Source organism: Struthio camelus, chromosome 11 (assembly GCF_040807025.1).
Source record: "Struthio camelus isolate bStrCam1 chromosome 11, bStrCam1.hap1, whole genome shotgun sequence".
NCBI classification, from domain to species: domain Eukaryota; kingdom Metazoa; phylum Chordata; class Aves; order Struthioniformes; family Struthionidae; genus Struthio; species Struthio camelus.
In genome coordinates, this window is record NC_090952.1 from 25,870,181 (window position 1) to 25,897,679 (window position 27,499).

The following is a 27,499-nucleotide window of genomic DNA, read 5'->3' on the forward strand; positions in this document are numbered from 1 at the left end:
GGTGTCAGTCTCTGCCTGTCATCACAGACACCTTTTCAAGATGGCATTGAAAATTTCCCACTAGAGCTGTGACTGCAAGATGGGAGGAGGGTTGGATACTGGTGTAGAGAGACGCTCAAGGCATGTGAGAGGTGAAATGAGTTAAATTTAATGAAGGACTTGCCCTCCAGCGTGGGGGGGGAGCCCTGGGAACCGTGCAGGGGAGGAGGCTGTTGGGAGGCTACTGGACGGATGGGTTGAATGCCTAGGCGGGACTCGCTTTGTGTATCCTAAGGGCCCCTTTTATCTCCTGGAGCTGTTTCCTTATCTTGACTATGCAAAGTGGTTGCAAAGGGGAGTAGTTACTGGCTGCCAAGCAGCTAGACGGCGTTGACAAAACGGAAAACGTGTCTGGCCCTGCCTGGTTTTCCTCAACGCGTAGAGAGCACCCTGCAGGCCGCTGTCGCGGACCCCCCCTCCCATCAGTCCCCTAACTCCTTGCTGGCCACAGCTTCCCCAGGTGCTCTCTCCACCACAGGGAATACAGCTGCTGTAGCTGTAGGAGGTGCTTCATCTCAGCACCTCTTGCAAGCTCATCACACCTGCCTCGCCTTCACCTCTGCAGCCAGTGTGGGCTCTACTGGGACTTGCCACCCAGGAGAGACCCTGACTCATTGGACGTGGTTCTTGTGGAGGACACCAATGGCAAATAGCTTTGCCGCCAGGCTCTCCAACATCTTCGTTCTCAGCAAAGTGTGCGTGCACAAACAAAACAGGGCTTGGATTCCCCCTGCTGTTGGGGGCTGCTAGTTAAGACCAGAGTTGTTCCTATCTTCTGCAGGCAGCTGCCTTCCCACCCTTGGTGCCTACAGTGTGAAGCTCCAGTTCTGGTATCTTCTCTGGTTCTGCCTCCTGCAAGCTGACCAGTCTGGGAAGGAAAAGCTTCTGAAAATGTAGAAGGAATGGCAACAGTTTCGAGAAAAAGCCCTGTGGCTTTTTAAAGCACGTTGTGGGAGTAAAATAGTTAACGCCTCATAGGCCTTCGCAGGCCTATCTAGCAAAAAATATCTGCAATGGCCTTGCAGAAGTCAGCGCGACCCAGTTCCCGAAGGAATGTATTGTTTGTAGGCGAGTGTGCGTGCCGTATTGTTGGAGCTTACGCTTCTGAAGTGATTCACTCCCTGTTCCTGCTTATCCACGTAGCTGCAGCTCTGTGAAGGACGAGTCGTATAACCCAAAGGAATAATCACCTGCGTAACTGCCTCGCTTGGGCCGAGTTCGTATGAGCAGTCTGGCACGCTGCTGCTGCTCTGGGCTCTCTCCTGTAGCTGCAGCAGTAAAACTTGTGCTCTGACCTGAGCCTGAACTGTGCTCCAGTTGTTCCACGACAGCGTGAAAGTTTGGAACAGGTCAGGTATTGATGTGATCTGGGCAACAGCGCAGACTGAGAGCGTCCTTTCGCAAAAAAAACCTATCACAAACCCTTTGTGGCCTCTTGAGTTCAGGGCTGAGGGGGTGGTTTTGGTTTTAGCTCAGACCCCTTCGTTAGGGACATAAAGGAAAAGAGTAAGTTTTTACACTGGGGCTCCTACCAGGCTTTTGCTAGGCAAATTACGTGGTTATTTCTGTCTGGCCGAGCTCTGAGAGGAACAGCAGTTTTGCTCCTCTTTCTCCCTGCGAGGCAAAGCTCTGCTCCTGTCTGCGTTTCCGATGGGTCGTGGCTTCTTCCGCCTGATGAGGTGCCTGGCTGCGTGGATGACGGAAGAGGAGTGCATGTTGCAGGCCAGGCCCTGAGCGAGGTTTTCAGCACGGTCCTCACAGCAAAAGCAGAGAGCTGGGCTGGCACACAGCATCCAAGTGGGCGGCAAAGCAGCTGGCCCATCGGGTCAGAGTGGGGTCGTGCTCACTGGTAGCAAGTCCAACTGCTGCTTGGGGCTGATACTGTTTTATGTCTTTGTTAATGACCTTTGTTGGTTCTGCCTAACAAAAGGCGCGCTATGGAGCGGTGTTCCTGTAGTCCCCAGGAGGGAGGGTAGCTCTGGCAGGTCCTCCTCACGTGCCGTGAGCTAAGGCAGGAAGCGGGACGCGCTCTGGGGCTAGCTGAACATCTCTGGCATGATTATTTTCCCCTGCACTGCTCTCCCTCTTTGTGCTGCGCATCCTCAGGGCCAGCCCCGAACTCAGGGGAGCTGCCTGGCAGGCGTAGCCTCGTACAGGTCCTCTCACTGCCACTTATTGCAGCTGCAGGAGAGAGCTCGGCACAGAGCCCGAAGCATCGTCCTGAGGGTTGAGGGCAACTGCCTGGAAGCGGAGGTGTTCAGGAAGGTAAAGATGCCTGTAGCGGGAGGAGAGACTTGGGTGAGGGTCTACACAGGCGTAGGACAAATACCTGCCTGTTGCCCACCACCGAGGGCTTCCCTGAGGCATCATGGCCTTGGCACGCAGATCCACACAGATACTGCTGCCAGGTGCCGTGGTGTGCCACGGTGATGTGGCAGCAAGGGCTGGCTGGGAGGCCAGGGGAGCCCCTGCTCAATCCCTAGCTCTGCTTAGTCTGCTGGGACCATGGCTGGGTCACCGTGACCAACCCCAAGCCCCTGTGAGAAGCAGGGCTGGGCACCCCTGGGCTCAGTGGCTTTGAAAGCCACTGTCCCCGGGCAGCTCCTGCCTCAGCTGTGCCACGTACACACCTGATTCATCCTCTGATGTGTCTGCGAAGAATGAGGATAAACGCTCGTCTGCTGCACGCCTGTGGGCAAGCTGCATCGGAGAGCCAAAAACAACCCATCTGTAAGGTCATGAGCCTGCCATACTCAGGACAACAGTACCCTGGGATGGACGGGGAAGCGGTACAGGGCCCGGGGATGCTGTGAACAGCCACAAGTCCCAAGGGAAGGGGCCTGTGGCTGGCAAGCTGACGAGACAACACGTGTTGCAGGGCTGTAGGGCAAGTCTAGAGGCTGCAACAGGCCTCTCCCCAGTGGGTGATAGTACAGAGGGAAAAGGGCTGAGGGTGACAGCTCGGCAGCACAGGCAGGGGTGGCCCGTGGGATGGGGCAGGGGTCTTTGCCCACCGCACCTCCTAGACAGCTCATGCATCTGGTTTGTTTGGTGGTCAGTGCTGACCTTGCGCTCCCGGCTCACCTGGTGCCAAAGGCCTCTGGCCAAGAGAGAACTCATCGGCCAGGTGGGTACTGGCATAGCAAAAAGCGCTCTGCGGGGTGGGTGGGGGCTCTTCGGGAGGAGTGGGCGCGCGGAAGAGTCTTTGCTCAGGAAGCTAGGTCTTGCCCAGATTGTGCAGGTGGAGGCTTTTTTCTGCAGCTGCCATGACATCCAAGGTTGTCTTGCCTCTTCCTGCCTGCTCATCGTGGTATCCAGGTGGCTCTTACAAATCAGTGAGTTCTCCACTTTTAAAATGTCTTCATTAGTGTCCTCTTCCTCATCTTCTTCCACTACCACTTCCAATTCCACACCCTTTGGTGCTTTCAGGCCTCTCTTCTTTGCTCTCGCGCTCCGCTCCTTCTTGACGCTGTGGACTACCAGGTGCTCCAGCAGGTCCTGCGTGGTTGTCACATCCTTGAGGAGCTCCACTCGTGTGATTTCAGGTTTCCACAAGTTAGGGAACGAGTTTCTGCGGAAGACCTGAAACCAGAGAGGGAAGATTCGTGAAGGTAGCTTCATTTCCCGCTGGGAAATGCCTCTCAGGGGTCAGCCAGCAGCAGATGCAGCATTGTGGGGCAGCGGCTGGCCCCAGGAGGAGAGAAGGTTACAGGCCAAAAGGACCAGTGCTGGAAGATGTCAGCTTTTGCCCATCCACCCTGCCTGAGCCTGTCCTTCACACTCACCTCCCTGGGTTTGACATTGAGTTGTCCTGACACTGTTAGGGTGAAGCGTTTCCCCTCGCCCTCCTGTTCCTTGGCCTCGCTCTCCTTCAGGGTCTGCCTCCTCCAGAGATGGTGTTTTCGGAGCTGGGCCAAGCTCTGCCCAGTGCGGGCCAGGCAGCTGCTGTTGAGCTCCTCGAGGGACTCTGTTCTTATAGAGAGCACTGAGAGATGTTCTGATGTGACATCTGGATGTACCTTCATTGGCCTGCCTCTAATGCAGGGGACAATGGTCAAAGCCTGCCCTTGTGGGCCCTGCCTTGTCTGTGGCCGTTCCCGGTGCCCTGGCCCATGGCCCCTGCCTGGGAGAGCTGGCCCACAGGCCCTGCCAGCAGCCCTGTTGCTGCCACAAGCACGGGGCTCAGACTCTTGCAGAGCCGTGGGGGATGTGGTTTTACCAGGCGTCGTGGTCTGCTCCGGGGATCCACTGGCTGGTGCCGCTGGACCGTTTGTGTGGGCTACCAGCCCCTGTGCCATGGCCACATGGTGCTCCTCCATGGTTTTGTCCGCATTGGGCTGCACCAGCTGTGGACTGGGTCCTGGGCTCATGGCGCTGGCACGGCTCCAGGCTGCAGTCACGAGCTGCTGGACTGTGTGCTCCAGAGCCGTGGCAGGCAGGGCAGGACCCTGACACTCAGGCCTCGCTGCCACGCCTGGGTCGCCGAGGATGCCCTGAGAAAACCTGTCTCTTCCAGTGTTGGCTTCTTCGGGGGATTCAGAGCTGTGTTCTGCCAAGATCTCAGCAAAGGGAGTTACTTCTGTGGTGAGGACAGGCATAACAGTGAGGGGCGCTTGCAGCTCACGAAGCTGCAGGTCTCCACTGTGAAACAGCAGGTCACCGCCATGTGCTGCCATGTCTGGGGGTTGTACCTTGGCCTCCTGGCCAGAGATGGCTTTGGGAGCTGGAAACTTTCTGCTCTTTAGCTCATTGCATGTTTCTCTGAAGACTTTGGCAAAATCAGCCCTGGCAGGGGGCTGTGGCAGCCTCAGTGCTGTTGGGCAAGTTGCCAAGCGCTCGTCCTGCTCCTTGTAGGCTGGTCCACAGTGGATCTCTCTGCTAGCAACGCTCTCGGCTCCCAGCGGAACGCAGGAGTGGCTTGGAAGCTGCCAGCTGCTTGGAGGAGGCATAGTCATGGTGCCATGGCTTCGCCATGTCCTAGGTTTTCCCTGTGCTGATGCTGAGGCCCTAGGCCTGACCACAGGCATGGCGCGGACCATCTCTTTGATTCCCTTGGTTTGGGCACAAGCATCCCGCTTGGGTAGTTGAGGGGAAATCAAAGGGAGACGAGCTGGCTTTTGCTTTTCCTCTTCCCATCTCTTTTCCGAGTCCGGAGCCATTGCAGCACCACTGAGAGACTGGACGTGTTCTCTTGGGTCAGCTTCTTTGAAGTTCTTAACAGGCTGCTTGAGTCCCTTGGATGCTCTCTCCAGAATTTTTGCTGCTGCGACTTGGCCATAGAGGTACAGGTTCAAATAGAGCTGTTGCTCCTGGGAGACCTCCTGCTGGATGTCATCTATTGCACCCACAGCATGTGCCCTGTCTCCGGGAGAAGATCCAGAGGACGTTTCCAGAGCGGGCAGCTTGGTTTGACTTGCAGCTCCTGGCATTTTACCTGTAAGTGCATCCAGGGACACATCTGCCTGTGTTGCTGCCTTGGCTGGGAGAGGTGCTAAGTAAGGCAGATGGGGTGAGCCGGAACGATTTTCAGCTGGCAACTTGCACCGAAAACGCTGCTGGCAGTGTGGGGCTGCCAACGCCTCCCGTTTGCACCTAACCCCTCCAGCTGTCTCTCCGGCTGCAGAGACGAACCCTGGGGTACTCTGGATGTCCCTGCTCCTTTCTGCCATCCCGTCCCTCTGCAACAGAAGCCAACCAGAAAGGCGGCGTTACCGTGGTCCTGCCCGCCGTGCTCCATGCGCCTGGCGCGAGCCCCGAGGGCAGCGCTCGGCCGGGGACAGGGCTGCTCGCCGCGGGGCGAGGGCCGCGCTGTACCTGCGCGCTGCTGTGGCCGGAGGCTGGCGAGCTCAGGGGGCAGGGGAGCAGAGGCAGGCTGGGCTGGTGGGACGCCGCCGGGCTCCGGCCATGCTGCCCGGCTGCAGGCAGCTCCTGGTGGCCCACCTGCGGGGAGAAGGAGGCACGCGATGGAGGCGGCTGCATTGGCACAAGCGGGGCCTGTGGCGTGGGAAACCGCAGCCCCGTTTCGAAGGGAAGCTCGTGGCTGAGCGTGGCCCTCCCCGCTGCCTGCCTCTCCCTCCGCCCCGGGGCTTACCCTGCTGCCCCCCTGGGCGCTCGGGCACCTGCCTGCCGGCTGGGAGCGGGCGTTCGCCTCCCCCTCCATGCCCGTCTCCGGGAGCTGCTCCCACTGGAGCTGCTCGCCGCAGGGTGGGGACCCCGGGGGGGGGGGGGGAGGCCTGTCCCCAACAGGGACATGGTCACCATGGGGAGCCCCCCCATCACAAAGAGCCGTTGTGGGCACCGTGCAGTTCCATTCCCCGCCCCATTACAAAGAGCAGGATGACTTTTCCTCTCCCCCCCCCATTCTGCACTGTCCCACGCCTCTGCAGCGCTGCCTCTTCTCCTTGGCTCCCTGGCCCCTCGCAGGTCCTAGGGAGGTCCCCTCAAGCTCTGTGACCACCTTGAGTGCTTGAAGGGCCATGGTAGGACAGAAAACAACTTCATTTGTGCTTGCTTGGATTAGAGCAGCGCCTCACCTGTAGTGTGCATGTGGGTCTGGATTGAGGAGCGGACCCGCAGCCTCGGGTTGTGCCTCCTTGATGTCCCACTGAATGCCAGGGCAGCCCTTTCCAGAAGGCCCTGTTTGTACCTGAACTGTCGACAACAGTCACACAGCTGCTTGTAGTGCTAGTGATGGCTGGGGCCTGGAAAGGGAGACCAGGGACCGGTGCAGCAGAGCACCTTCTCCATGCCAACAAGTTGAGGTTCCCCCCACCCCCAAACCTTTTTTTTTTTCTTCAGAAAAATGGTTTGCTCTACTTGTCTTACTAGTCTTTATCTTTTGGGCTATTTCTTAATAAGAGAGAATTTTTGAGTTCAAATACCATTGCTCTGATCATCGTGCCAATTCCAACCGTCTGTAAAACCTTTTTAACCTCTTGTGTTCAGATTTGGGCAGGGCAGGGCAGGTATTTTGTTTTCAGCTTAAATTCCCTTCCTCAGGGGTGTAAATGAAAGAGAGGAGTAAATTTTTACATCAGAGCTTCCTAGGAGGCCTTTGTTGGACAAATTACATGGCTATTTCAAGTTTCATGGCCAGTCTCTGGGAGGAGGAGGCTCCCCCATGGAAGCATGGGGGATGGCTCAAGTATTGCAAAGCCCAAGGGACAAAGCAGCTAATGTGTTTTCAGTCTGTTGTGGAGGGATGGGGTGGGGTGGGGTGTGTGTGTGGAGGGGTCAGGCGTCATGTTCAAAAGCAAATTATCTTCTGCCTATCACAGGCCATCAGCAACACCAAGCTGAAACAGGCCCTAGCTCTGCAAGCTAAAGCCTTCTTTGCTCACAGCCTTCCTGGGGACAGGTGAAAAAATCTGGAGATCCTGTTTGGGATCCTAAAAGAAGAGAAGCAAGACAAATAGCAAAAAATCACAGGCCTGGACTGCCGGAGAGCAGGTTTTGACTTGATCTGGGATATACTTGGCAGAATTCCCTGGACGATGGCCCTGGAGGGCCACGGGGCCCAGGAGTGCTGAGTGATCTCCAAGGAGCACGTCCTCAAGCCTAGGGGCAGTGAAGCATCACTCAGTGACGGTCGAGGTAAGAAGTGCTTAAACTAGGAAACAGAGCAACAAAAAAAAGGAGCAAATATTGGCCGTTCATACAATTGCAAGTTGCAGCACACAGACCAAAAAAAAAAAAAAAGGGAAGAGGGGCAAAAATTGAGTGCTCTACCTTCAGAGAAGTGTTACTGTTTGAGATTTTTTGCTTATATCACTGCAGAAAGACCAAAAAGAAGTCTGACAGAAACATCCTGACTTTTTTCACCTTGGAATCTAAGAGCTTCCAAAGCCAAGCGCAATTTGCAGTTGCTAATCAGTTGCTTACAGGAAAGGGAACACTTCTCTCTCAGCTGCTTTACTTTCATCCTTCCAAACCAGCAGTCAAGGCAGCAAGTTGTCAGAAACATCACAACAGGCAACAACTTCCACTGCAGTAATACAGGCAGCTCCTCATTTTCATCTGCTCGAGCATGTAAGGCTTCACATTGAGACTATACACAGGAACAAGGGAGCTGAAACAGAAGTTTAACTACACTGCCAGTTCCTGCACTCAGATGAGATAGATAGACGTCACAGAACTAGATGCAGATGACAACATGCATGGACTTGGGCTACTCTGAGATCCCAAAGCAAGGACATTTAAAGAATCAGTTCAACAACATAGGGATTTTCTTCAGCTTCAAGCCAATGAAGTTTCTGCTATGAAGTGCAGCATATAGGAATGAAAGGCTCACGTATCTCTATCAGTTCTCTTCTCAGCATCTTTTTCTTCCCTCCTGGGAAGGACCGCACTTCTCAAACTCAGTCCAGCAGAAACAGTCCATTTTGTAAAGAGCCTCAGTGCTTGGTATGCAACAGCAATAAATGAAATAGGAGAAAACAGAGACAGAGTCCAAAAACGCAGGCACTGACACTTTGTTTGATGCAGCATCTAGTTCATTTCTACTCTCAACGGCTCTGGCTTTGGAATTCTTTATTTGGTTTGAAGTTACACAGAGCATTGATCCTATGTCCAAGATCCCTCCCACCTTTTACCTGCCTGGGTGGATAACCAGTAATCCAGAACATTACTAGAGGCAAGATCACGGTTGACTGAAGCTACTAAAAGAAGGCAGAAATCGGCAGCATGAGAAATGACTGCAGGGAGACTAACTCCCTTCCCCTCTAATCCTCCTGTTCTAGGCTCCTGGTAAACACGTAAAGCAGTAAGACTTCTGTCAAAACATAGGAAAGGGGGGAAACACGTTCCCTAGGTGCGCACCCTCCAGAACTGAAGTCTCTTCTACCAAGAGATGCTACCTAACCCTACCACTGAGCTAGACTTGCACTGCTTCACAGAGCACCTGGAGAGACGCCACTGCTCTCCATCAAGCTGGGGCAGATGGGAGCCCTTATCCAGTAGGAGTGCTCTCTGCTGCAAGGAGCAAGAGGCACAGCTAGCATCTTCACTGGAAGGCAATATGGGGCCACTCCTCAGCCACAGGTAGGTCTTGTAGGTTTTATTCATGTCTCTTTTCTGGAAGGTCTGCGTTTCCTCCTTCACTCCAAAGCAGCTAGTTCCTCCAAAAGCTGCTCTTTCTCCTGCTGCAGCTCCTGCACCCGCTGTTTGTTCTGCTCCAGTCTGTCCTCCAGCCACTGAAGAAGCGGCCCACTGATGGCAGACATCTGGCTGCAGAGGTTCTTCGTGAACACTGGAAAGAGCAAGAACACATCATGCCAGTGCAAATGACTCAGTGTGCTACAGAAACCCCAAAGCCAAGAGCATTATGGAGCGTCAAAGAGGCTCTACAGGATCCTGGCCAGGGCAACCAGTGATCCCCACAGGAGAGTCAGAATCAGCAGCTTTTCAGAGAGGGAAACAAGTTATTTCGCCTTCACCTTTAGACACCTGGGGGAAGGAGGACAGCTCTACAAAAGGAACCTGGAAAATCACATATAAGCCTGCCTCAACGCTAATTCATTTCCACATGCAGAAGTGAAGAAGGCGGCCACGTCTACTGAACAGGTAAGAATGGATGACAAAGTATTTATTTTACAACAGAAAGGCGCTTAGGATACAGTCTAACTCACTGGCAAGAGCAAGGATGTCATAGGGGTGTAACATACGTGAAGCGCCAGGAGAAGTAAGTAGTGTCTGCCTGATCTGTACACATGCTTTAAGACTCACCAAAACAATCATCCCTTGCCATTTTAAGTGGAGGGACAAAAAAAAAATCTATTGAGATTTTTTAACAATTTAATGCAGGGTTCCTTAAGGAATCCAAAGGATGCAGTGGCATTCATTCCCCTGGAATTAGGTTATTTTACAACCCTCGACATCTGCCTTCAAGGTGTTTAGTCACATTTCCATCCCTCCTCCAGACTTTATCTAACAGGATAACATAGTCACAGAAAATTCTTCAGGTTATACAGTGTTTGGGATTGGAAATGAGCTCTACGGTTTACAGGTTAAAAAAAAAAATTGAAGTACTTCTGTGGTTATTTACAAGCGTCCTTTATGACCAAGCAGGCACTGCAGCTCACAAGGACTGTTAGCCAGCTGTGGGCTATTGTCCCTTACTGGCAGGGCCAGAGTGACCATTACTTAAGGTTCAGCTCACAGAGCCCTGTCCAGCACTCACAGGCAAAAGAGGAAACCTTACCTGAGCCATTATGAATCTTGGTTACGGAGTCTAGATGGGTGAGGCTAAAAGAATGAACAGAACGCAGATCGGTGACAAGACAGCAGTGAATTATGTGTTAGGCAAACCCAAACTATGGAAACGGAGACCCACAAGTCACTGACAACATAGGTACTTCGAGACCTCTTCATTTGTTGGAAGCCCTGTACATGCCCAAGGCTAACAAGCCAGCTACTTGCTATACAAAAACAGCAGTCTCTATCTTGAGTGCCAGATGCAAGAAAGCCACCCAGCTGACATCTAATCTCATTTTTTTTGACTGCTCTTCTCAGCACTCTTACGCTGGTTAAACACTAGCTACAATCACACACAGCCACAGCACTAAAGTGCCACCATGAGCTTATACATGCTCTAGCTCTTTTCTGTTGCAGCAGCAGCAGCGTTGCGCTTAGCTGTTGTGCCATAGGAGTAGTATGCAAATCGCATGCTGCTGTGCAAGGCAGAGAGTGCTTGAACTCCTGAACATGAAGGTATTCAAACAGTTCTCCCTGTTTACATAAAGTGATAATGCACTAAGTTTTTACATCCATGCTAAGACTACAGTGCTTTGAAGTATAGCCACTGCAGAACCTGTTCGCAGAGACAGTCCTGGAGAGGGATGCAGCCCCAGCATTTTTACCTGTGAATCCTCCTGTAGGCATCTTGCTCTTCCTGGCAAAGGATCTTGGGCAGCTCTACAGCTGATTCCAGGCACACTTTCCCAATGGTTTCATGGGGGACAACATGAATAGGAATTTCAATCCTTTCGTATCTAAAAAGGTATCAGATGCAATTAACTTCAAAGTAGCAAGGCAAAAAAGCCTGTCCGACGCACGCCACCGCTACAGGTTTAACTTTGGGAACGCATGGCTGTGTTGATAGGCAAATGGAAGCCTTTTATAGCCACTCTCTTATCTCGAAGTTTAATGATATAACCCCCACAGCAACTAGACTGTCAGTACAGTCATGTCAGTACTCATGCACAGCATGTGTCCAGTAGACGGGGACCCTACACCATAGGAGGAAGGCTTAGGAAAGCCTCTGGAGTTAAAAGCAAGAGGTAGGCCCTTCTGCACGATAGGTTGCAGCACAGTTTCAGGCCCAGACTAAACAGATCGCAACTCAAATTCAGGCCCAAACTACTACGTTCTACACCAGGTCTTAAGTGCCTAAATTATCAAGGCTAAATTAGTCAGCCCTACCGTCTGGCTCTACTGTTCTCTTCAAGCAACCTCCATCAGCAGAAGCAACGACACCTTGTTTACACATCTCTCTGTGATATTTGTTCCTTGCTACGAACTTGGAAGCCACACATTGGAGACAACCCAGAACGCTGATTTTTAAAAGGAGAAACAAGATCAAATACAACCTGAAGCTGGATGTATTCTCCTGCTGTACTTACTCTGAGCTCTTCTGGGCTTGAATGGACTGGAAACAAGTGTAGAGAATCCTGCCTGTCTAAGAGAGCCATCAGAAAAGTCATATTCCAAGTAACGAAAAATCATTTAAAAATCCAGAATTCTTTTAGGAAGCAGAATATGCTTTCAAATAGCATTTCAACACGTTGCAAAGGTAAACAATTTCTGCTCTGACTGATTGGTAATGCTAACAAGCAGGAACTGATCTACCTGTTAGCTATGAAAAAAGAAAAAAAAAATATCTTACAGCTTTTTGGAAAACTAGACAAGACACACCACTGCCAGCCCATCTCACGCTGTAGTAGCAGCTCAGATAAATTAAGCGCTCTGAAAAAGCACAAGGGGCCACAGGCACAAAGATGAAATAAGCTAGTTCTGCCAAACAGATGAAGAGCATTCATTTGTTTAAATGCACACTTATACTGAGTCAGCCATCTGATTCAGTCCCAGAACCCGATTCCCACACAGTTCTACTGACTATCGAACCAGGCTGTGGATGAGGAAAGAGTAATAACTTATTTTTCTGTGAATCAGGATCATGCCCCAAACATCAGCGTTCTAGTCACTCTTTGACCTTGCTGCATACAGAGCACAGCCTTTGTTGCAGGTTGCATCCAAGGGCAAACACTGGATTTCAGCTTTGCCTAGGGGCTGACACTTCTCACGGATACCTGAAGGGCTTATCCCCAGTTGTAAGCTGCCTACCTTTGTGTTTTTGTCCTCAATGAAACAGGAGAAAATAAGCCCTACAAAACCCTGGTCCATCATCTGATACATAGCTTGAGTGCGGACATCTGCAGATAGACAAAAAAAGACGAGCAGAACTTCGTTGGTCATCTGAACAACTGAAAAAGAGACTTGCCACCTTTCGAAGGGTGGCTCTGAAACGCGATAACAATCACAAGCTCTATTTTAAAGGACTTACTCCAGGACGCTAAGTTAAGAGACAAAGAAAAACAAAAGGCAGCCAACTTTAAAGGAAAGTAGCCTTTTTCCACAGAACGTTACACCTTGATCCAACTTGAAAATAGAATTAAACAGCAAATCTTTAAAATAGAAGATGAAATAATGAAGTAAAAACCCAAAACAAGCAAACAAACAAACCAACCTCTACAAACCCACAATCTTAGCAACAGCCTGGTGCCACAGATCCGATATATAGCCATGCACATCCAATGCTCCTAAATGACTTGCACGGTTCTTTTGAAGAAATTTTTGCATCAACACAGCTGCCAGAAACCAACACAGCAGGACTATCATTCCCACAGCTCTTTCATCATTTCCCATGCCTCTCGTTTGCAGCTCTACTTGCCTGGAAGAACAGTAGCAATCGCAACAACTAATCTGAGCGATGTGCAGTTTCAGCGCCTGAAGCACAGCCGCTGTGCTGGGGTTACATCCCACAAACAGGAGCGTGGCTATTTCCCAAAGCCCATCAAGACAATCTCATCCTAGAGAGGCCCTTTGGAAAACCAACATCTCCTACCTGTGAACCATTCCAGGATTTCCTCCTTCCCTACAGGTCTTTTAAGTGCGTGTGGTGGTTCCTGGACTAGTGAGAACCTCAGGTCAAAGCTCACAGAGCCAGGAAGGCCGAGCAGCCCTGTCCTACCAGGACAATCAACCCACATCACGAACCCCGGGGAACGCCACAACTTTGAGAGTTGTGAAGCGCAGATTCAAAATTCAGTAGATTTTGAGTAATACAGTTAGCAAGCTGTACGTTTTCATACAGAGCCTCGTCCAAGACTTCTCTTACCCACGTGCGATGGCCAGACAGTGATATGAGGATGAGAGTGGTACCAGCCCACAACTCTCATGGGACGTCCCGTCATTTCAGCCAACCTGTGTGTCAGTCAAGGTCCTTCTGATACTCTCAGAGCAAAGGGAAGAAATTCTTTGTACAAGCAAAACAGCAAGTACAGGATGGCGTTTAAAAAAAGTTTCCCAGATTCAGTGTGACTTCAGATCACTTTAGAGGAGTGACAGGTACCTAGCAGGAAACCTCTTTCCCACTGATCAGTAAAATACTCCTATTGCTCAGCAGAAGCAAAATGGATTTTGTTTGCAAGCGGAAACACATGACATGTAAGTAAGCCGTCCAACACAGCATCCTTAAGCTTATGCAGGGGAAAAGCCCTACAGTGCACCACCCCTGGGAGCAAGGGCTTGTTAACCTTTTACTTTCTACAAAGTTTCCTTGCTGTACTTAATAGTTGTTGCTAACTGGAAATAATGAAGAATTTGCATTTGTAAGCTGAACTACTACCCCCTTAAAAGTGTAATTTAGAATTTTATTTGTAATTAAACAAAAAAAAAGCCAACTATAACAATTAGTTATTACACAACTCCACTGCAAATGCTGGAACCAACACAGACTCCAGAGAATGGCAACTGCCAGCCTGGCTTTCCAGTCTGAACTGTGGGAGGGAAGCAGCTGACAACTTTGGGCAATCCAGAATAAGTCTTAAACAACTGCCTGCAAAAAGAGACCTGAGCTAAACCGCTTGGTCAGTAAGTTTTTATGTTTTCTCTGGGAAAGGATATCTCCGCTTCAGTAGAAGCAGCTGAAAGCTGCTCCGGAGAAATTTCCACGCGGTCTTTCCTCTTATCGGAGCGGCGCAGGATGATCACAGAGTGGATGTGCACAATTCTGCTCGTATCAACCTGACCGGGGGAAGAGGAAAAAAAAAAAAAAGAAAAGTTTATTTGCTAAAGAAACGGCCCCCTCAAGGAAAAAAATCTGCTGTTGTCTGCTGTTGCATTTTCAGTTGCACAAAAGTACACATCAAAACACAGTCAGGCTGGGCGGACGGCGAGTCTCCCCGATGAAGCTTCGGCCGCCGCAGCAGCCAGCGGCGCCGGCCGGCGCTGACAGAGCGGCCCGTGCTCAAGCCCCTTCAGGCCGAGGCTCGCTCCGCCCGCAGCAGCGCCCCGCGGCCCCCCCCGCCCCCGCGGCGCCGGTACCTCGCCGATACAGAGCCCCATGACCTCCTCCTTCTCGGTGCTCAGCGCGTGGTTGAGGCACACGAGGAAGGCGTCGGCCTCCAGGTGCACGGCCTGCACCGCCATCTTGGCGCCACCGCCCGCCCTTCTTCCCCGCCTCGCCCGGAAATGGGCGGGGCCTCTCCCCGGCCCACCCCCGCCCTCTGCTGGCAGGGCCAATCGCGACGGGGGGTCGCCGCGCCGCCAGCCAATGGCCGCCCCCGAGGGGCAGGCCGGCTTCCGGAGAGGCGGGCGGTCCCTCGCCACAGAAGCGCCGTGTCGCCCACGCGAGCGGCGGCCCGTTGGTTCCGCGGGCGCCGGCCGCTTCCCCGCGGCGGGAGGGCGGGGGCGGCCCGGGCGGCGGAGCGGGGCGGGCCGGGCCGGGGCGGGGAGGGGCTCCGCGGCGCGCCGGCTATTGGGGCCTGCGAGCCGACGGGGGGGGGCAGTCGGGGGGGGGCCGCGGGAGGGAGGCCGGGCGGGGGGGAAGGCTTTGGTCGGTGCACACGGCGGTGGCTGTCACCTGCGTGGGGGCTGCAGGTAGGTCACGGGGCGGCGGCTGCGGCCCGGCCCGGCCCGGCTCGGCGCGGCCCCCTCGGGCTCGGCACGGCCTCTCCCGCTCCGCCTGCCACCGTGTCGCCCCAAGTCGACCGAGCTGGGCCGGGCCAGGCCGGGCCGGGGCGGCCGCCGCGCCCCGCAGGCCCGGGCCGGGTGGGAGGCGGTTGCCATGGAGACGCGCTGGGCCCCCCCACCCCCCGTTCCCGGGCCCAACCCCAGCCCCCTCCCCGGGCCCAGCTTCCCGGCCCCACGCCCCCCTCCCGGCCCCCAACCCCCCTCCCCGGGCCCAGCTTCCTGGCTCCAAACCCCCCTCCCCGGGCCCAGCCTCCCGGCCCCACGCCCCCCTCCCGGCCCCAAACCCCCCTCCCCAGGCCCAGCCTCCCGGCCCCACGCCCCCCTCCCCGGGCCCAGCTTCCTGGCTCCAAACCCCCCTCCCCGGGCCCGGCCCCACGCCCCCCTCCCGGCTCCAACCCCCCCCTACCTGGGCCTGGCCCCACGCCCTCCTCCCGACCCAAAACCCCCCTCCCCAGGCCCAGCCTCCTGGCCCAAAAACCCCCTCCCTGGGTCTGGCCCCACACCCCTCCTCCCAACCCCCCCCTCCCGGCCCCAAACCCCCCTCCCTGGGCCCAGCCCCACACCCCCTTACTAGGCCCGGCTCCCACACCCCCTTCCCAGGCCCAGCTCACACACCACCCCCTCATCCAGCCCTCCTTGGGCCTGCCTCCTGCACCTCCTTCTCCGGGGTTCTTTGCTTGCCCCAGCTCCCTGCCCTCCTCGCGGAGCCCGGCTCCTGCACCCCCTCGTCGGCTGGCTCTTTGCTTGCCCCAGCTCCCTCACCCTCTCCCTGGGCCTGGCTCCCATACCCCCTCCTCAGCCTGCCCTTCTCCCACCCTAGCTCCCAGACCCCTTTCTCTTCCTTCCCTTCTTTCACCCAGGCTCCCCCCCGTACTCCCTCCTTCTCTTTTTGTTTTCCTGTTTCTTTAGATCCCACCAAAGCTAGACCTTCCCTCCCCTAACTGCTGGACAGCCCCGGCTGGTTGGTGAGCATCTGCTACCCCTCAGTAGGTTGGGCAGAGTGGAGAGTTGAGTCGCGGAGGCTTGCTGGGGGCGAGTGCTCTGGGCAGAGTAGAGTCCAAAATGCAGAGAAGAAGCTTTAGAGTGAGTCAACATGCTCTTACATCAGCGGACAGCTCATCTGATCCCTGACTCTTTGCAAGACGCAGGCTGGGATTTTCAGGAAAGCTCAGCTCCTGTTTAGCTCCCCAAAGGCTGTGCACGTGGAGGTGTGCAGGCAGCTGCGCGCTCTCTCCACCAAAAGGCCAAATTGGTCAGATTGGAGTCAGCTTTGGTCCAGAAGCCTTGTAGCTGTGTTAGCACGATACTGTGTCCGGTTCACTGAGCTCCAGCCTCGCTTTTTTCCTTGGTGGCTAAATGGCAGCTGAACTCTTCTAACAATCTGACCCAGTCCCCGTTTTAAATAGCAGGTAATAAAGGGGGAGTTTGTGCAGCAAGCTGAGCTCCAGCTCTGGGAATGGTCCAAGCTGCAGCTGGAGTGCTTTATTTCATTGTTTTGGTGAAGTATTTTAATGTAATGTTTAATGCTTTAAAAGCAAATAAATTGTCTTCGTTACACAATGCAGTCCTCCTCCTGGCCATCTTCATGCTTGTTCATGTACTGTATGGCTCAGAAACCCACCCACGTCCCAGAACAATATTAAACTTCTAAGGCCTGATGCTGAGACGGACAGAATCCCTGCAGGTCTTGTTGATGTCAGTGGGGGACTGGGCTTTAAATCTCCCTCCGTCAGGACCTTAAGCAGATCAGCCTTCTGCAGTTGAACTGATGCAACAATGAAATCAGTGTCATAGGATGACACTGCAATCCTGCAAATTTAAGCTGGATTGTTTTTTGTTGGGTTGGGTTTTTTGGTGCAGACTGTGGAGCAAACTTAATATAAGGAACAGTTTTTACTACTTACTCTAAATGTAAGTCAGCTTACTTTTCCTTTCAGCCATTTCTTCCTGCAGGCTCTTGTTTGATTTCCTTATAAAATCCGCAAAACTAGGCGTTGCATATGTTTTTCCCTTTTTAAGGTTTTAGGTGCAAATGTCTAAGCGCATGCTTTTTCAGATCCTCTCTGCTTCTGTTGTATGTTTTCAGTACTAAAGACAAACTTGTCTCGCTTCAAACCCAATTGACGGTTTTGCCTGACCTCAAGATTTTATTCGTGGCACTAACTGGATACTTTCATAATAGTCTCAGAGACCGGAGGAAAGAGGGGCCAGACTGGGCCTTTGAACTTTGGCAACTAAACTCTGAGCTATGGAGTTTGGAGGAAGTTTGGGACAAATTAGTGGGACAAAGAGCAAAAACACGTGTTAACTGCTGCCCATTCTGCACAGCGTCCTCTGCATGAGACCTTGTTCTGTCAGTCCAGTACCTAGCATTACTACCATGTTCACACACAATAAATACAAATATATATATATATTGTGCTTTAGTCCTCCCATCTGTAGTTCAGCGAGATTGAACAAGGTTAGTACTTGGATAGGAGACCTTCCAGGAGAGTTTAGTTGCTGTAGGAAATAGCAGTGTTCACTTACTGAGTAATATTTTTCCAGTACTGAAGTCAATATTAAGCTGACAGTGTCTCCTGGTTCTGGGGATGATGAGCTATAGAAATTCCAGCTTTGAATAGGGTATGAAAGCAAATTCTTGAGCGTTTTCGGTCATGATGGGGCTTTTGGCATTTTACCACAGAGTAGGAGAGTATCCTGGCCAAATTCCAGCCTGGGTAATTACATTCTGCTGACTGAAATTGAGCAGCGGTTATTGCTGTGTTTCACTGTTGGGCAAAGTGATCTTCACGTAGGGGCTTAAGTTTGTGAAGCGACTTAGGATAAAGCAGAATGAATGGGACTTACAGAAATGTCACTTTAGCCTTCACAACTCCCTCCTGAAGGCCCAGTGAGGCTAGTCAGTTTGCTATTGCATTCCTTTAAATGCCAGTGGTGCAACTGCTGGGGCGTTGCTTGGAGTGGCTGTGGCAATGTTTCCCCGTCTGGGGCTGTGAACCGTTGCAGTTCATAAGACATCGCAGGATGTCTTCAGCGACAGTTGTACTTTCTTATAACACGTATACACATTCCCATGCGTCAAGCAAGGAGACAAACAGAATGGGAGAAAAAGAAATAATAAAAGAACATTCCAAGTTTTCTTTGTTTATAAATTAAAATATTGTGACAGTGCCGTTCAGGCTGATCCGTGGTTGGTGTTTAGTTTTCAAAAAGGCTAAGTGAGCTTTTGATTGGAAAAAAAGGTAGAGAAACTCTGATGTAAGATATAGAAGGCTACCTGGAAGTGTATTTCCTATCATGTATGTACCCCTGATGTTTAACAATTTTTTCTCTCCCTGACCTTCCCTACTTTATTTTGTACCCAGATTTTCTTACTTCTGTCTGAAATCTGCCTTATAACTTCACAAGTTTTCAGGAGAAGATCACTGTGTTTCACTGGGATAGGAATATTGCAGCTGCTTCATAGCAGGAAGATGTTATACGTATTACAGCTTAATTCTGTTCTACTTTAAACCTAGATAAAGAATGAAGACTGTCTGTACCATTTTGATTACCTCTTCTAGGGTTCAAAGAGAGAATCATTTCCCCTGACCTTCATTTGCTAATGGCTCAGCTTGATCTAACCAGTATACAGATAAACGCGCTGTTAAACAAACGTTCTAGTAGGAAGAACCATCTCAATGTCTAAAATTCCTTTGCCCCTGCTGGTATCAGTGGCTCTTAGTAAGCAGCTAAAATCTCTACTCCACAAAGTAACGAGAGCTATTCACAAGAAGCTTTTATGTGAACGGACAATTCTGCCATCCTCTTAAAAGAGATGAGATGAAGGACCCTTCACGATGACAGCTCTGCAAGCTCCAAATACGAGAAACTCCTGCGTGAGGAGTCTTACGCTTTATCTCCAGAATGACCTTCGTTCCTGTTAGGCTAATTTCACCTGTAGTCACAAGTTTTGCTTTTGGGATTTAGACCATCAGTAGCCACGGAACTCTTGCATAAATCACCTTTTTTCTCTCTCTTTTTTTTTTTTTTCCCCCCCCCCTCTATTTTACGAAGACTGTTAACAGAGCTATTAGTGGAATAAGCAAAGCCAATATTCACAGGGTTTAACAGTGTACCTATAGCACCTTTTGTCCCAAGATGCCTTACCAATGCCATACAGCACGCGTGTCCCAGCGTGCTACTTGTCATGAAATTTCCTTTCACTTAGGCACCACCTTAGTTTCCCAAATTGACTGTTAGGGACATTTCAGCAAATAGCACCTCATACTCAGACACCGCCCAAAGCTGCCTTTCAGAGCTGAGAGCTTTCTCCGCGAATGCATTCAGAGCTAAGGAGACCATGCGCGCACCGTGCGTGTTGATGCCGTGCACCTAATGGGAACACCGTGACGTAACTGAGGGAATGGCAGAAGGAGGGCACGCTGGCGCTCCTCCTGTCCGGCTGTGGGTGCGACGCGTAGGTGTTTACTGTGATGAGCACCGCAAAACGTGGCTCGTGGCTGCGGAAGAGGCAAGTGTCCTTTGAGCTTCCCAGTGATTGTAGCTTTGATAATGCAGGTGCCTCTACTGCCTTGCCGGTAACTGCCTGCTCTTTTTGTTACTCTCCCCCAGGAGGAAGGTATGCTGAGGGCCCGGATCCAAAGAGTTCAGGTTCCCCTGGGTGAGGCGCTGCGACCCAGCCAGCTCCCCCCATCCCGGCTGCCTCATATGTGGCAGCTGTCCCAGGGTGAGCAGTACAGGGATAGTAACTCTCGCGTTTGGGAGATAGAGCACCATCTCATGGTAAGGATGGTGGCGACGTTAGACCATAGTCATTCCTGTTTGTGAAGTCGTTTGAGATCCTTGAGGGACGACAAAGGACTGTTATTTTACTGAAGTCCATTAGCTCAGCCAGGGTAACTGTAGACGTATTGAACTTTTCCTTGTCGCTTACAGCTTGGTGGTGTTGAAGAACTGCTGCTTAAACTCGTGCCTGGTGATTAATCTGGTACGTGTAGATGTTACCCTGCTTTTGTACTGTGCTCTGTTTATTCCCGGTCATTCTTTAATATGAATTTTTGTCTTTCAGGAGCAGTGGCTCTAGGAAGATGTCCTTGTATGTTTTGTACAATAAATGATTCTCTCTCCACTGAAATGCAGCCACCTCTGAGGTGGAAGCAGTTAAACAACACACAGCAACATCACACGAGAGTTTAGGACAGGCAGTGAAGAAGAGTATCGTGTCCAATTGAAACGTCAGGGGGAGTTCTAGGTAGGCAGAATATGATCGCCCCAAGCGGAGTTTGGCCAGGATGCTGGAGATAATGCCTTAGCTGTACTGAAAAGTGCTGTGGGACAGTGCAAGTCCAAGTGTGGACGGAAGCCTGAAGGGCAGCACCTCCCTAGGTCGGGGCAGGCGCAGGGGCGGAAGAGTGTCTGAGAGGGAGCTGATGTCTCAGCACCACTTTCTGTAGCAGCAGTACTTTCCGTAGAGGTCTCCCATCCAACTGCTGGTCCCACCACCTTTTGCTTGTCTTTTGGTCCGTCACGAGAGATCACAATTGCAGGCGTCACAGCTGCAGAAAGTCAAATTGAGTGTCTGGGATCCTGCTTTACGGTGATTTGAATATGATGGAGCTGTTCTCCAGTATGTTTCTCTTGGGGGATTTCCAAGAGGTTTTCTAAAAACAAAAAAAACAAACCCTCATAATTTTTTGCAGGACATACACAACTATGGGTTTTTTTTTCTTTTCTTAGTTCCTCCTCCAGATGCAGTTGTATGACAAACACCAAACCCCTGGCTATATAGAGCTCACAGGGAAGGCCTTTACTCGAATACATGTTTTAGTATAAGGCTTAGAGGCATGCAACTATCCCAAAAAATCAGCTACGTCCATTTGACTCTCTGTTCGGAGGAGGGAATTCTGTGTTTCCAAGTGGAAAAGGACACATTTTGACCAGAAAAGAAAAGAAAAGAAAAAAAAAAAAGGCCTTCAAGCTTAGCAACATGAAGCTTCCCTGTATTTGTTATCCACGTTCTCATCCTCTACCAGAGACAGAGCTGTTCGGTATTGAGGCATCTTACAAGTTGCTGCCTGGGGGAGGTGTGCGGTGAAGATTTTGTGTGATGGTTGGGAGACTGAGGAATTCTTGTGTATGTTGGCAGTCGTATGCAAGCAGCAGTAGGCGTTCTCTGAGCTGTAGCCCATCATACTAAATGTGCTAGCGAAGGAATTTGGGGGCTGTTTAGAAGTCTTGGTTGTAAGGGAATGCCTTGCCCACCACCGAAAAAAGCACATTGTTTCTACAGTAACATTTTCCTATCATTTTAGTTCTCTGACCATGTCCCAGAAGGATCCCTGCCAGAAACAAGCCTGTGAAATACAGAAATGCTTGCAAGGTACCAAGCGTCGTTTTATCTTTTTGGTGTCTTGATTTTTGGTGGAACTTTTTTCCTTTAAATTAACCCTGTTCTCCTTTCACCTTGAGAAGGAAGACAGCAAGCCCGTTAGTGTGACCTGGGTGCAAAGCAAACAATGTCTTGGTTTGACAGACTTTTCTTGTGTTTGATTTTGAATAACAAGACACCATTAGTACAACACAAAAGTGTTTGTGACAGTGATGTACTATTTCAAACAACGTCTTCTCCATGCTCTGGTCAGAGCCTGTGAGTCTTGGGACTAGGCTGCGGGCAGGGAGAGTTAAACGTTAAAGTGAGCTCTCTTACAGAGGGGCTAGTGCAGTATTGGGTGGATTGTGTGGGAAGACTGCAGAGCCTCTAGCTCTATGGGTATCTTAAGAGCAGGTCAGATGTGGGCGTCTGTCAGGTATGGATTAGGCACAGGTGATCTGGCCTCAGAGCTGATATAGTTTGATGTCTTCTGGAGAACTTTAACAGCTGTTTTGTATTAACCTAGCTAACTATTTGTAGGGGAGAGGGCGCTTCTGTGATTGATAGTGTCCTTTGGGAGAAGGCTTCTATTAGCTTGAGTTGGGGAGAGCAGACTTCTTGTTACTCATAGAGGAAAAAAAAATATATAAAGAAAGATTCATTGCCTCTTGGAGAAAGACTTACCCTAGGAAATGAATAAGAGAAAGCATTCCTCAGCTGGGCAGCGTGGGGAAGAGTTCCTCCTAACTCGCCTGGCTGAGCCCTTAGCCAGCGTGCTCTGAGCTTCGGTTGAAAGTAACTCAGTGCGTTAGCTCAGGGGTGGCGAGAGAGGGAAGGCTAGGGCCACCCCGCGAAAAGCAGCCAGGCCAGTTCCACAGAAATTCATGTCTGCGTTTAGTTTCTGTGCAGACTTTGAGTGGGTTAGCTGAAATGTAATGTGTGGGTGAAGTCTTGCTGGGGAAGTCGAGAGACGGCTCTGCAAACGTGGTGGTTGCAATCTGTGCGGGTAACGCAACAGCCTCGGATAGGCTGATGCAAGAGCATAGCAGGAAAAGCATCTGAAAAAAATGAGGGAAAAGCCACGATCAGTTATCGATGTCTGTCTTTCCCAGGATTGTTTTTTGGAAGCTGCGATCAGCTTGAGGCAAGGGCTCAAACAAACCACTCTCCATGCCCCCAAACTCTGTGGAAATAATGCCTGCTTTGCTCGTGCTCGCTTGACAGTTTGGCGCTTTCTCATGGGACGGGCTGGCTGACGTCTCTCCCCATAGTACCTGCACTTAAAAGCTAATGGTTGAGCCCATTTTGGTCCCATCTGTGACAGTATTATTTTCGTAGCGCTCATGGAAGTTATGCCAAATGTTTTACCGGTGTAGATTTGTGTACAGATTTGGTCTGGATGGTTAAATGTTAGCACAGAAGCATTTTTACTCTGCTATGCACACACCCCACTGTCAGCCACGTCTCTAGTTATCATTTCGGAGTTGTGTTGTTGATCATATGTTATCCTGTTTGGGAACTGCCTCAGCTGTACAGATGAAGGAGCTGCGTTCGACAGACAGCAAAGCAGTTTTTCCTATAACAATTAATGTAATAGAGGATGGAAATAATAGGGATGGGTACAGAGACTTAACTGACCAAAACCCAGGGACAATGCATGCAGTGTGGTGGATGGAGAGGCAGGAGCAGGACCTTTAGGAGATGCTGCCTTTTCAAAGGCTGCCACTCTAGAGAGGGTCGTGGTGCTAAAAGATCGTGGCTGCTTCCTCTGGGAGACTAAATGCCCACTGCAAATTGCTTTGTGGTTTGCTATCCATCGTACGACTAACCGTTGTGCTTTTCAGGCACGCAGGCTCGCTGGATAGCAGGGTGTGCCTGTGTGTGGCGCACTCCTCATGGGAACGTTACGGTAGAGAGCCGTTAGCTGAATTTCCCAAGGGTCTGACGTGCCTTCCAGGCTGTCAGCTTCCTTCTCCTCTAGCCCGGGGGAGCCCAGCAGAGGCTCTGAGCTGAAGGTATCCTTCCCAAGCCACCTGGATTTGTTAGTCTTGGTCTCCTAGGGCCTGGGAGAGGCACTGATGGGACTCAGACCAGGCTGTCTCAGCTAAGTTGTGAGGAAGAGTCACTGATAACGGAAAGCTCTGGAGCAGCTGGTCGCTGTGTCCAAAGCTCCTCAACAGCAAGACGTTCAGAGCAAGCTGGAGATGACAGTGGCCTGTCAGGCCCGCAAAAAAAATCTCTCCTTTGGGCTCGCTGGGCAGACTGCAGCTGCCAGTGGTACAGAACAGTAACATCACCACAGCCTTTTTTTCCCCTCAGGAGTGACCCCTATGTTTCCAGCACACATCACGCCCAAACGCAGGGAACGCGTAGCCCAGAGATGAGACCTGGCTGGCTCGCTCATTAACTGGGAAGATTTCTCTGGCTCTTGCTGGGGTCTCCAGTGGACACTAGATTTGTCTCACGCTGGGTTGGCTGTTGAAATCGGGGTGGGGGGGGGGTGTGGTGGCGAGTGCAGCAGCGTAGCGTTGGTGCCGCTCATCCGAGGCAGCGGTAGGCAGCGCTGCGTGCGCTGCGCTGCTCTGCAGGCAGGTAGTTGTTCGTTGAGCCACCAGCTGCAGTCAGCTGGCGTAGCCCGGGGTCTCCCCTCCGCCAGCCTGGTGGCCGGCCTGCAAAGCACTGTGGGATGCGGTGCGGCACGCAACCACGCTGCCGAGCACAGCCGCAGCGAGCCGAGAGCTCAGGCAGAAGGGCTGCTGGACAAACGGGCTATGGTCTGTAGCGCTCGACCCTGCCGGGGCAGCAGAAGTCGCTCAGAGCCTGAAGCAAAGGCAGTACGGCGGCAGTAGAGGGATGGGTGCAGGTGTGCTCCTTGGACAAAGAGCGCTGCGTGCACCCAGTCGTCCCAGGCGAGCGGTTCAGTTAGCCCTGTGTCCCGTCACCAACAGTGGCTGACAGCAGAAACCTAGGGCAGAGCGAGAAGAGGACAAGTTATTTGGCCTCAGGACTTCCCGAGCTAGAGGTGGGACCAGCGTGTAGAAGGTGGTCACCCCCTGGCTCCGTGCAGTTTGGCTTCAGTTGCCGACAGCTGGATAAGCGCTCCTGCTAGCGCACGGCGTTGAGATGGGAAGCTCAGAGTACTTTGCAAAACTCCATCCCTGCCCGCCACCAAAATTACAGGCCACCAGTAGGACGGTTGTAGTCATACTTCTCCCTTTCCTTTTACAAACAGCACTGCAATGAAGCGTGCACGTGTCCGTACTTATACCAAGTCCTCTCTGGATGCTCTTGTATCAGTTGTAAACCTTATAGTAACATGGCAGTTGGACTTAAGAACGAGGATCACAAGATTCAGCTTCAAAAGCTAAAGAAAGTAAGGATTGAAGGGCAGCACCAAGGGAAACTCCATTCTTACTGTAGTGACATGTAATAGCCACAAAACTAGGGGACTGAAGGTGCTCCCTTGGACAACAGCAAGGCTGGCTGGGGGAGGGGGCTTCAGACAAATGAAACTCATGAGAGATTCTGTAGAGCAGGGAAAGCAATGAAACGTCTGTAAGCAGCTCTAGCTTTTCAGTGAAAAGCCACACTGAGCAGCATTTGAAGGGCTGGGCTAGATGTGTCCCCTTTGGGGATAAAAATTGCTCCCCAGCGTAGACTTAGCGTCACCCTTCTTTTTTTGTTTTCCAGCGAACAACTACGTGGAGTCTAAGTGTGAAGCTGTGCTTCAGGAAATGCGGAAGTGCTGTGCCCGGTACCCCAAGGGCAGGTCCGTATGCTGTTCAGGGTTTGAGAAAGAAGAAAGAGAGAGAGAAACGTTTAAGGCTGCTTCAAAAGGAATTCCCCCATCACCTCAGTAACACACTGCAGCTCCAGCAGGTGCCAGAGCACGGACTCACCTGCAGAGCTCCTATGTGTTTTTTTCAGTCCTTCTCTAGACTTTCAGGAAAGCCAGATTGCTCCTAGAACACACCATCCCGTGCACCAAAAAGTAAAATGCAGTACCAACAGATGGCCTGGTTAACAGACTTTATTTGCTGTACCAAAACATCATCTACATTGTCTTAGCATTGCACCTGTGTCTGTGAAAAGTCAACTTGATGTTTTTAGAATGCTTACCCTCCTCTAATCCGTCCTCAGTATCAAAATGCAGAGGTGGAACCAAGTTCATTCTGGCTTCTGGAGTGGGAGGTACAGGAAATAAGCTCAAAAGAGCGAGCTTAAATGTGACACATGAAACAAGACCATCTTGACACAGCAAAGGTAATGCTGCCATCCTGCAGTAGTTTCAGATAACATTCACCTGTCCACTGGCTCAAGCTCAAGAATGGGAATCAGATCTGGGGTTTGTTCCTAGTTCTGCCGTAGATCCTGAGTGACTACAAGTCACTTTGCCTAAGTGCCTCACCTTCCCACTGGATAGAGTTTTGATTACTTTATATTGGGATTGCCTACACGCTGCTATTTGCATGACAATAAAGATGTTACAGGAACATTATTTCAGGGATTGCTACAGGAATAGGATTTTTAAAAGAGCAATATTCATTTGGAACATCTGACTGTTGATATAAAAATGAATTTATAAATTTGTTATGTATAACTGAACACCTTTAAGCAATATGTTATGAACCCAGCATAATTCAATGCTCTGGTACCCAGAGGCCTATCACAAAGCCCTGGGCTAGATCCAAGAACTGATTTAGGTGCCCTCAATGAACAAGGTACAGGCACCCACTTTCCACAGAGCACTCCAGACTCTCACTTGCAGGCATGCTGTGTCTGGACCCCAGGGCGAGATGGCTTTCCAGATGCTCTCACCCGTGCAGCAGAATTTCCTGTGACCTGTAGGCAGAGCTTGGTAGACAGGTTCCTGCATCACCCTTCAGAGCTGCCTAAGTCTCTCCGTCCACTGTAGCAGGAGTCCAGGCACCTCAGTGGGTGCCAAGTCCATAACAGGGCCCAGACACCTCAATATCAGACTTTGAACCCACTAGGCTCCTAACTCTGTCATTAGATCTAGCCGTAAGGACTTTTGTGCGGTGATCAAGTACAATTAATTATTAAATACAGCTTCTATAAACAGACCACTGTAGTCTAGGCACAATAGATGAGTGTACTGAAGCCTAGAAGAGCAAACCATCTGTATTCACTGCTCTGAAATACCATGATACAAATAAATGACTGGAACAAATTGCAGTCTCAGTTTGGTTGTTTGTTGAGAACGCAACATAGCTGCGGCTATGCGCAGCTTGGCTGCCGTTCACAGTCCAGAGCTGCGTGTGACAACAGCATGTTTAAATAGAAGCTGCTTGGTATTTTTACATCCAGGGCTCAGGATCAGAGTAACTCAGAGCTGGCCTTCCCTTCCCACTTAGAAGAACCCTAAGAAAAAATAGTGGTTTTAGTATTCTTGAAGAACAGGGAAAATGACAACAAGGCAGTGAGGCAACTCAGACACCTGACGAGAAGCTCACGTTTCCTTCTTGCTCTATCTTGAGCAGGAGCAGTGGAAAGGCTATCACTAATAGATGATCACAAGCAAGTACTTTGGTTTCTATTGCACCCATCAGATAAGAAAAACCTTGCCTTCATGCCCGTCCCTATGCAGGCGGACATAGCTCGTTCAGCAGGAAGGCTCGCTCTGGAGCCAGGCTGGCAGGAGAATGCCTTGTCCACCTGAGCACGGTGGATGGGTGCCAGGATCCTCATGGAGAGGGACTCAGTCAGGCAGCCCACCCTTAGCCAGCTTTACCCGCAGAGAGGAGGGAAGACAGCTGGCTTGCTGGGAGGAGCCTTATGCTCCCAGACTGGCTGCAACTGCTCCTGCGAGTCAAA

General features: G+C 51.3%; 3 protein-coding genes across 15 annotated transcripts; 1 reads left to right on the top strand and 2 right to left on the bottom strand.

Moving 5' to 3' along the window:
* Positions 1-210: 210 nt before the first annotated feature.
* Positions 211-7,869, bottom strand: LOC104150602 (uncharacterized). The gene is made up of 6 exons (XM_068957087.1): positions 7,768-7,869; positions 6,573-7,648; positions 5,854-5,979; positions 3,825-5,717; positions 3,124-3,621; positions 211-2,314 (listed from the first exon to the last, which is right to left on the bottom strand). Exons 4-6 carry the CDS (start codon positions 5,706-5,708, stop codon positions 2,297-2,299), a joined length of 2,400 nt encoding a protein of 799 aa, XP_068813188.1. The 5' UTR covers positions 5,709-5,717; positions 5,854-5,979; positions 6,573-7,648; positions 7,768-7,869; the 3' UTR covers positions 211-2,296.
* A 682-nt stretch (positions 7,870-8,551) lies between these two features.
* On the bottom strand, positions 8,552-14,778 carry BRCC3 (BRCA1/BRCA2-containing complex subunit 3). The gene is made up of 8 exons (XM_068957088.1): positions 14,641-14,778; positions 14,220-14,340; positions 13,433-13,519; positions 12,379-12,467; positions 11,658-11,713; positions 10,896-11,027; positions 10,238-10,281; positions 8,552-9,286 (listed from the first exon to the last, which is right to left on the bottom strand). Exons 1-8 carry the CDS (start codon positions 14,743-14,745, stop codon positions 9,135-9,137), a joined length of 786 nt encoding a protein of 261 aa, XP_068813189.1. The 5' UTR covers positions 14,746-14,778; the 3' UTR covers positions 8,552-9,134.
* A 321-nt stretch (positions 14,779-15,099) lies between these two features.
* LOC104150604 (cx9C motif-containing protein 4) lies at positions 15,100-26,962 on the top strand. Of its 13 annotated transcripts, none has more exons than XR_011143372.1 (8): positions 15,100-15,195; positions 16,198-16,371; positions 18,810-19,804; positions 19,906-20,076; positions 20,230-20,281; positions 20,363-20,545; positions 21,606-21,673; positions 25,355-26,960. XR_011143372.1 is itself a non-coding variant. In XM_068956600.1 (5 exons), exons 2-4 carry the CDS (start codon positions 19,697-19,699, stop codon positions 20,275-20,277), a joined length of 327 nt encoding a protein of 108 aa, XP_068812701.1. In that variant the 5' UTR covers positions 15,100-15,195; positions 16,198-19,696; the 3' UTR covers positions 20,278-20,281; positions 25,355-25,493. The 13 variants fall into 13 exon arrangements, 2 of the variants coding, with proteins under 2 accessions (XP_068812701.1, XP_068812702.1); XR_011143374.1 differs by having other exon boundaries at positions 16,198-16,274; positions 18,657-19,804; XR_011143377.1 differs by having other exon boundaries at positions 16,198-16,274.
* The last annotated feature ends 537 nt before the right edge of the window (positions 26,963-27,499 follow it).

Bases quoted from the DNA above. Each gene is read 5' to 3' on its own strand.
- BRCC3 (XM_068957088.1), bottom strand. From the start codon at position 14,745: ATGGCGGTGCAGGCCGTGCACCTGGAGGCCGACGCCTTCCTCGTGTGC. The intron at 14,341-14,640 runs GTACCGGCGCCG...TCCCCCGGTCAG, and splicing joins TGGGGCTCTGTATCGGCGAG to GTTGATACGAGCAGAATTGT. The intron at 9,287-10,237 runs GTAAGGTTTCCT...TGCTCTTTCCAG, and splicing joins CAAGATTCATAATGGCTCAG to TGTTCACGAAGAACCTCTGC.
- LOC104150604 (XM_068956600.1), top strand. From the start codon at position 19,697: ATGGCAGAAGGAGGGCACGCTGGCGCTCCTCCTGTCCGGCTGTGGGTG. The intron at 19,805-19,905 runs GCAAGTGTCCTT...ACTCTCCCCCAG, and splicing joins GGCTCGTGGCTGCGGAAGAG to GAGGAAGGTATGCTGAGGGC. The intron at 20,077-20,229 runs GTAAGGATGGTG...TGTCGCTTACAG, and splicing joins AGATAGAGCACCATCTCATG to CTTGGTGGTGTTGAAGAACT.
- LOC104150602 (XM_068957087.1), bottom strand. From the start codon at position 5,708: ATGGCAGAAAGGAGCAGGGACATCCAGAGTACCCCAGGGTTCGTCTCT. The intron at 3,622-3,824 runs GTGAGTGTGAAG...CTCTGGTTTCAG, and splicing joins TCAATGTCAAACCCAGGGAG to GTCTTCCGCAGAAACTCGTT.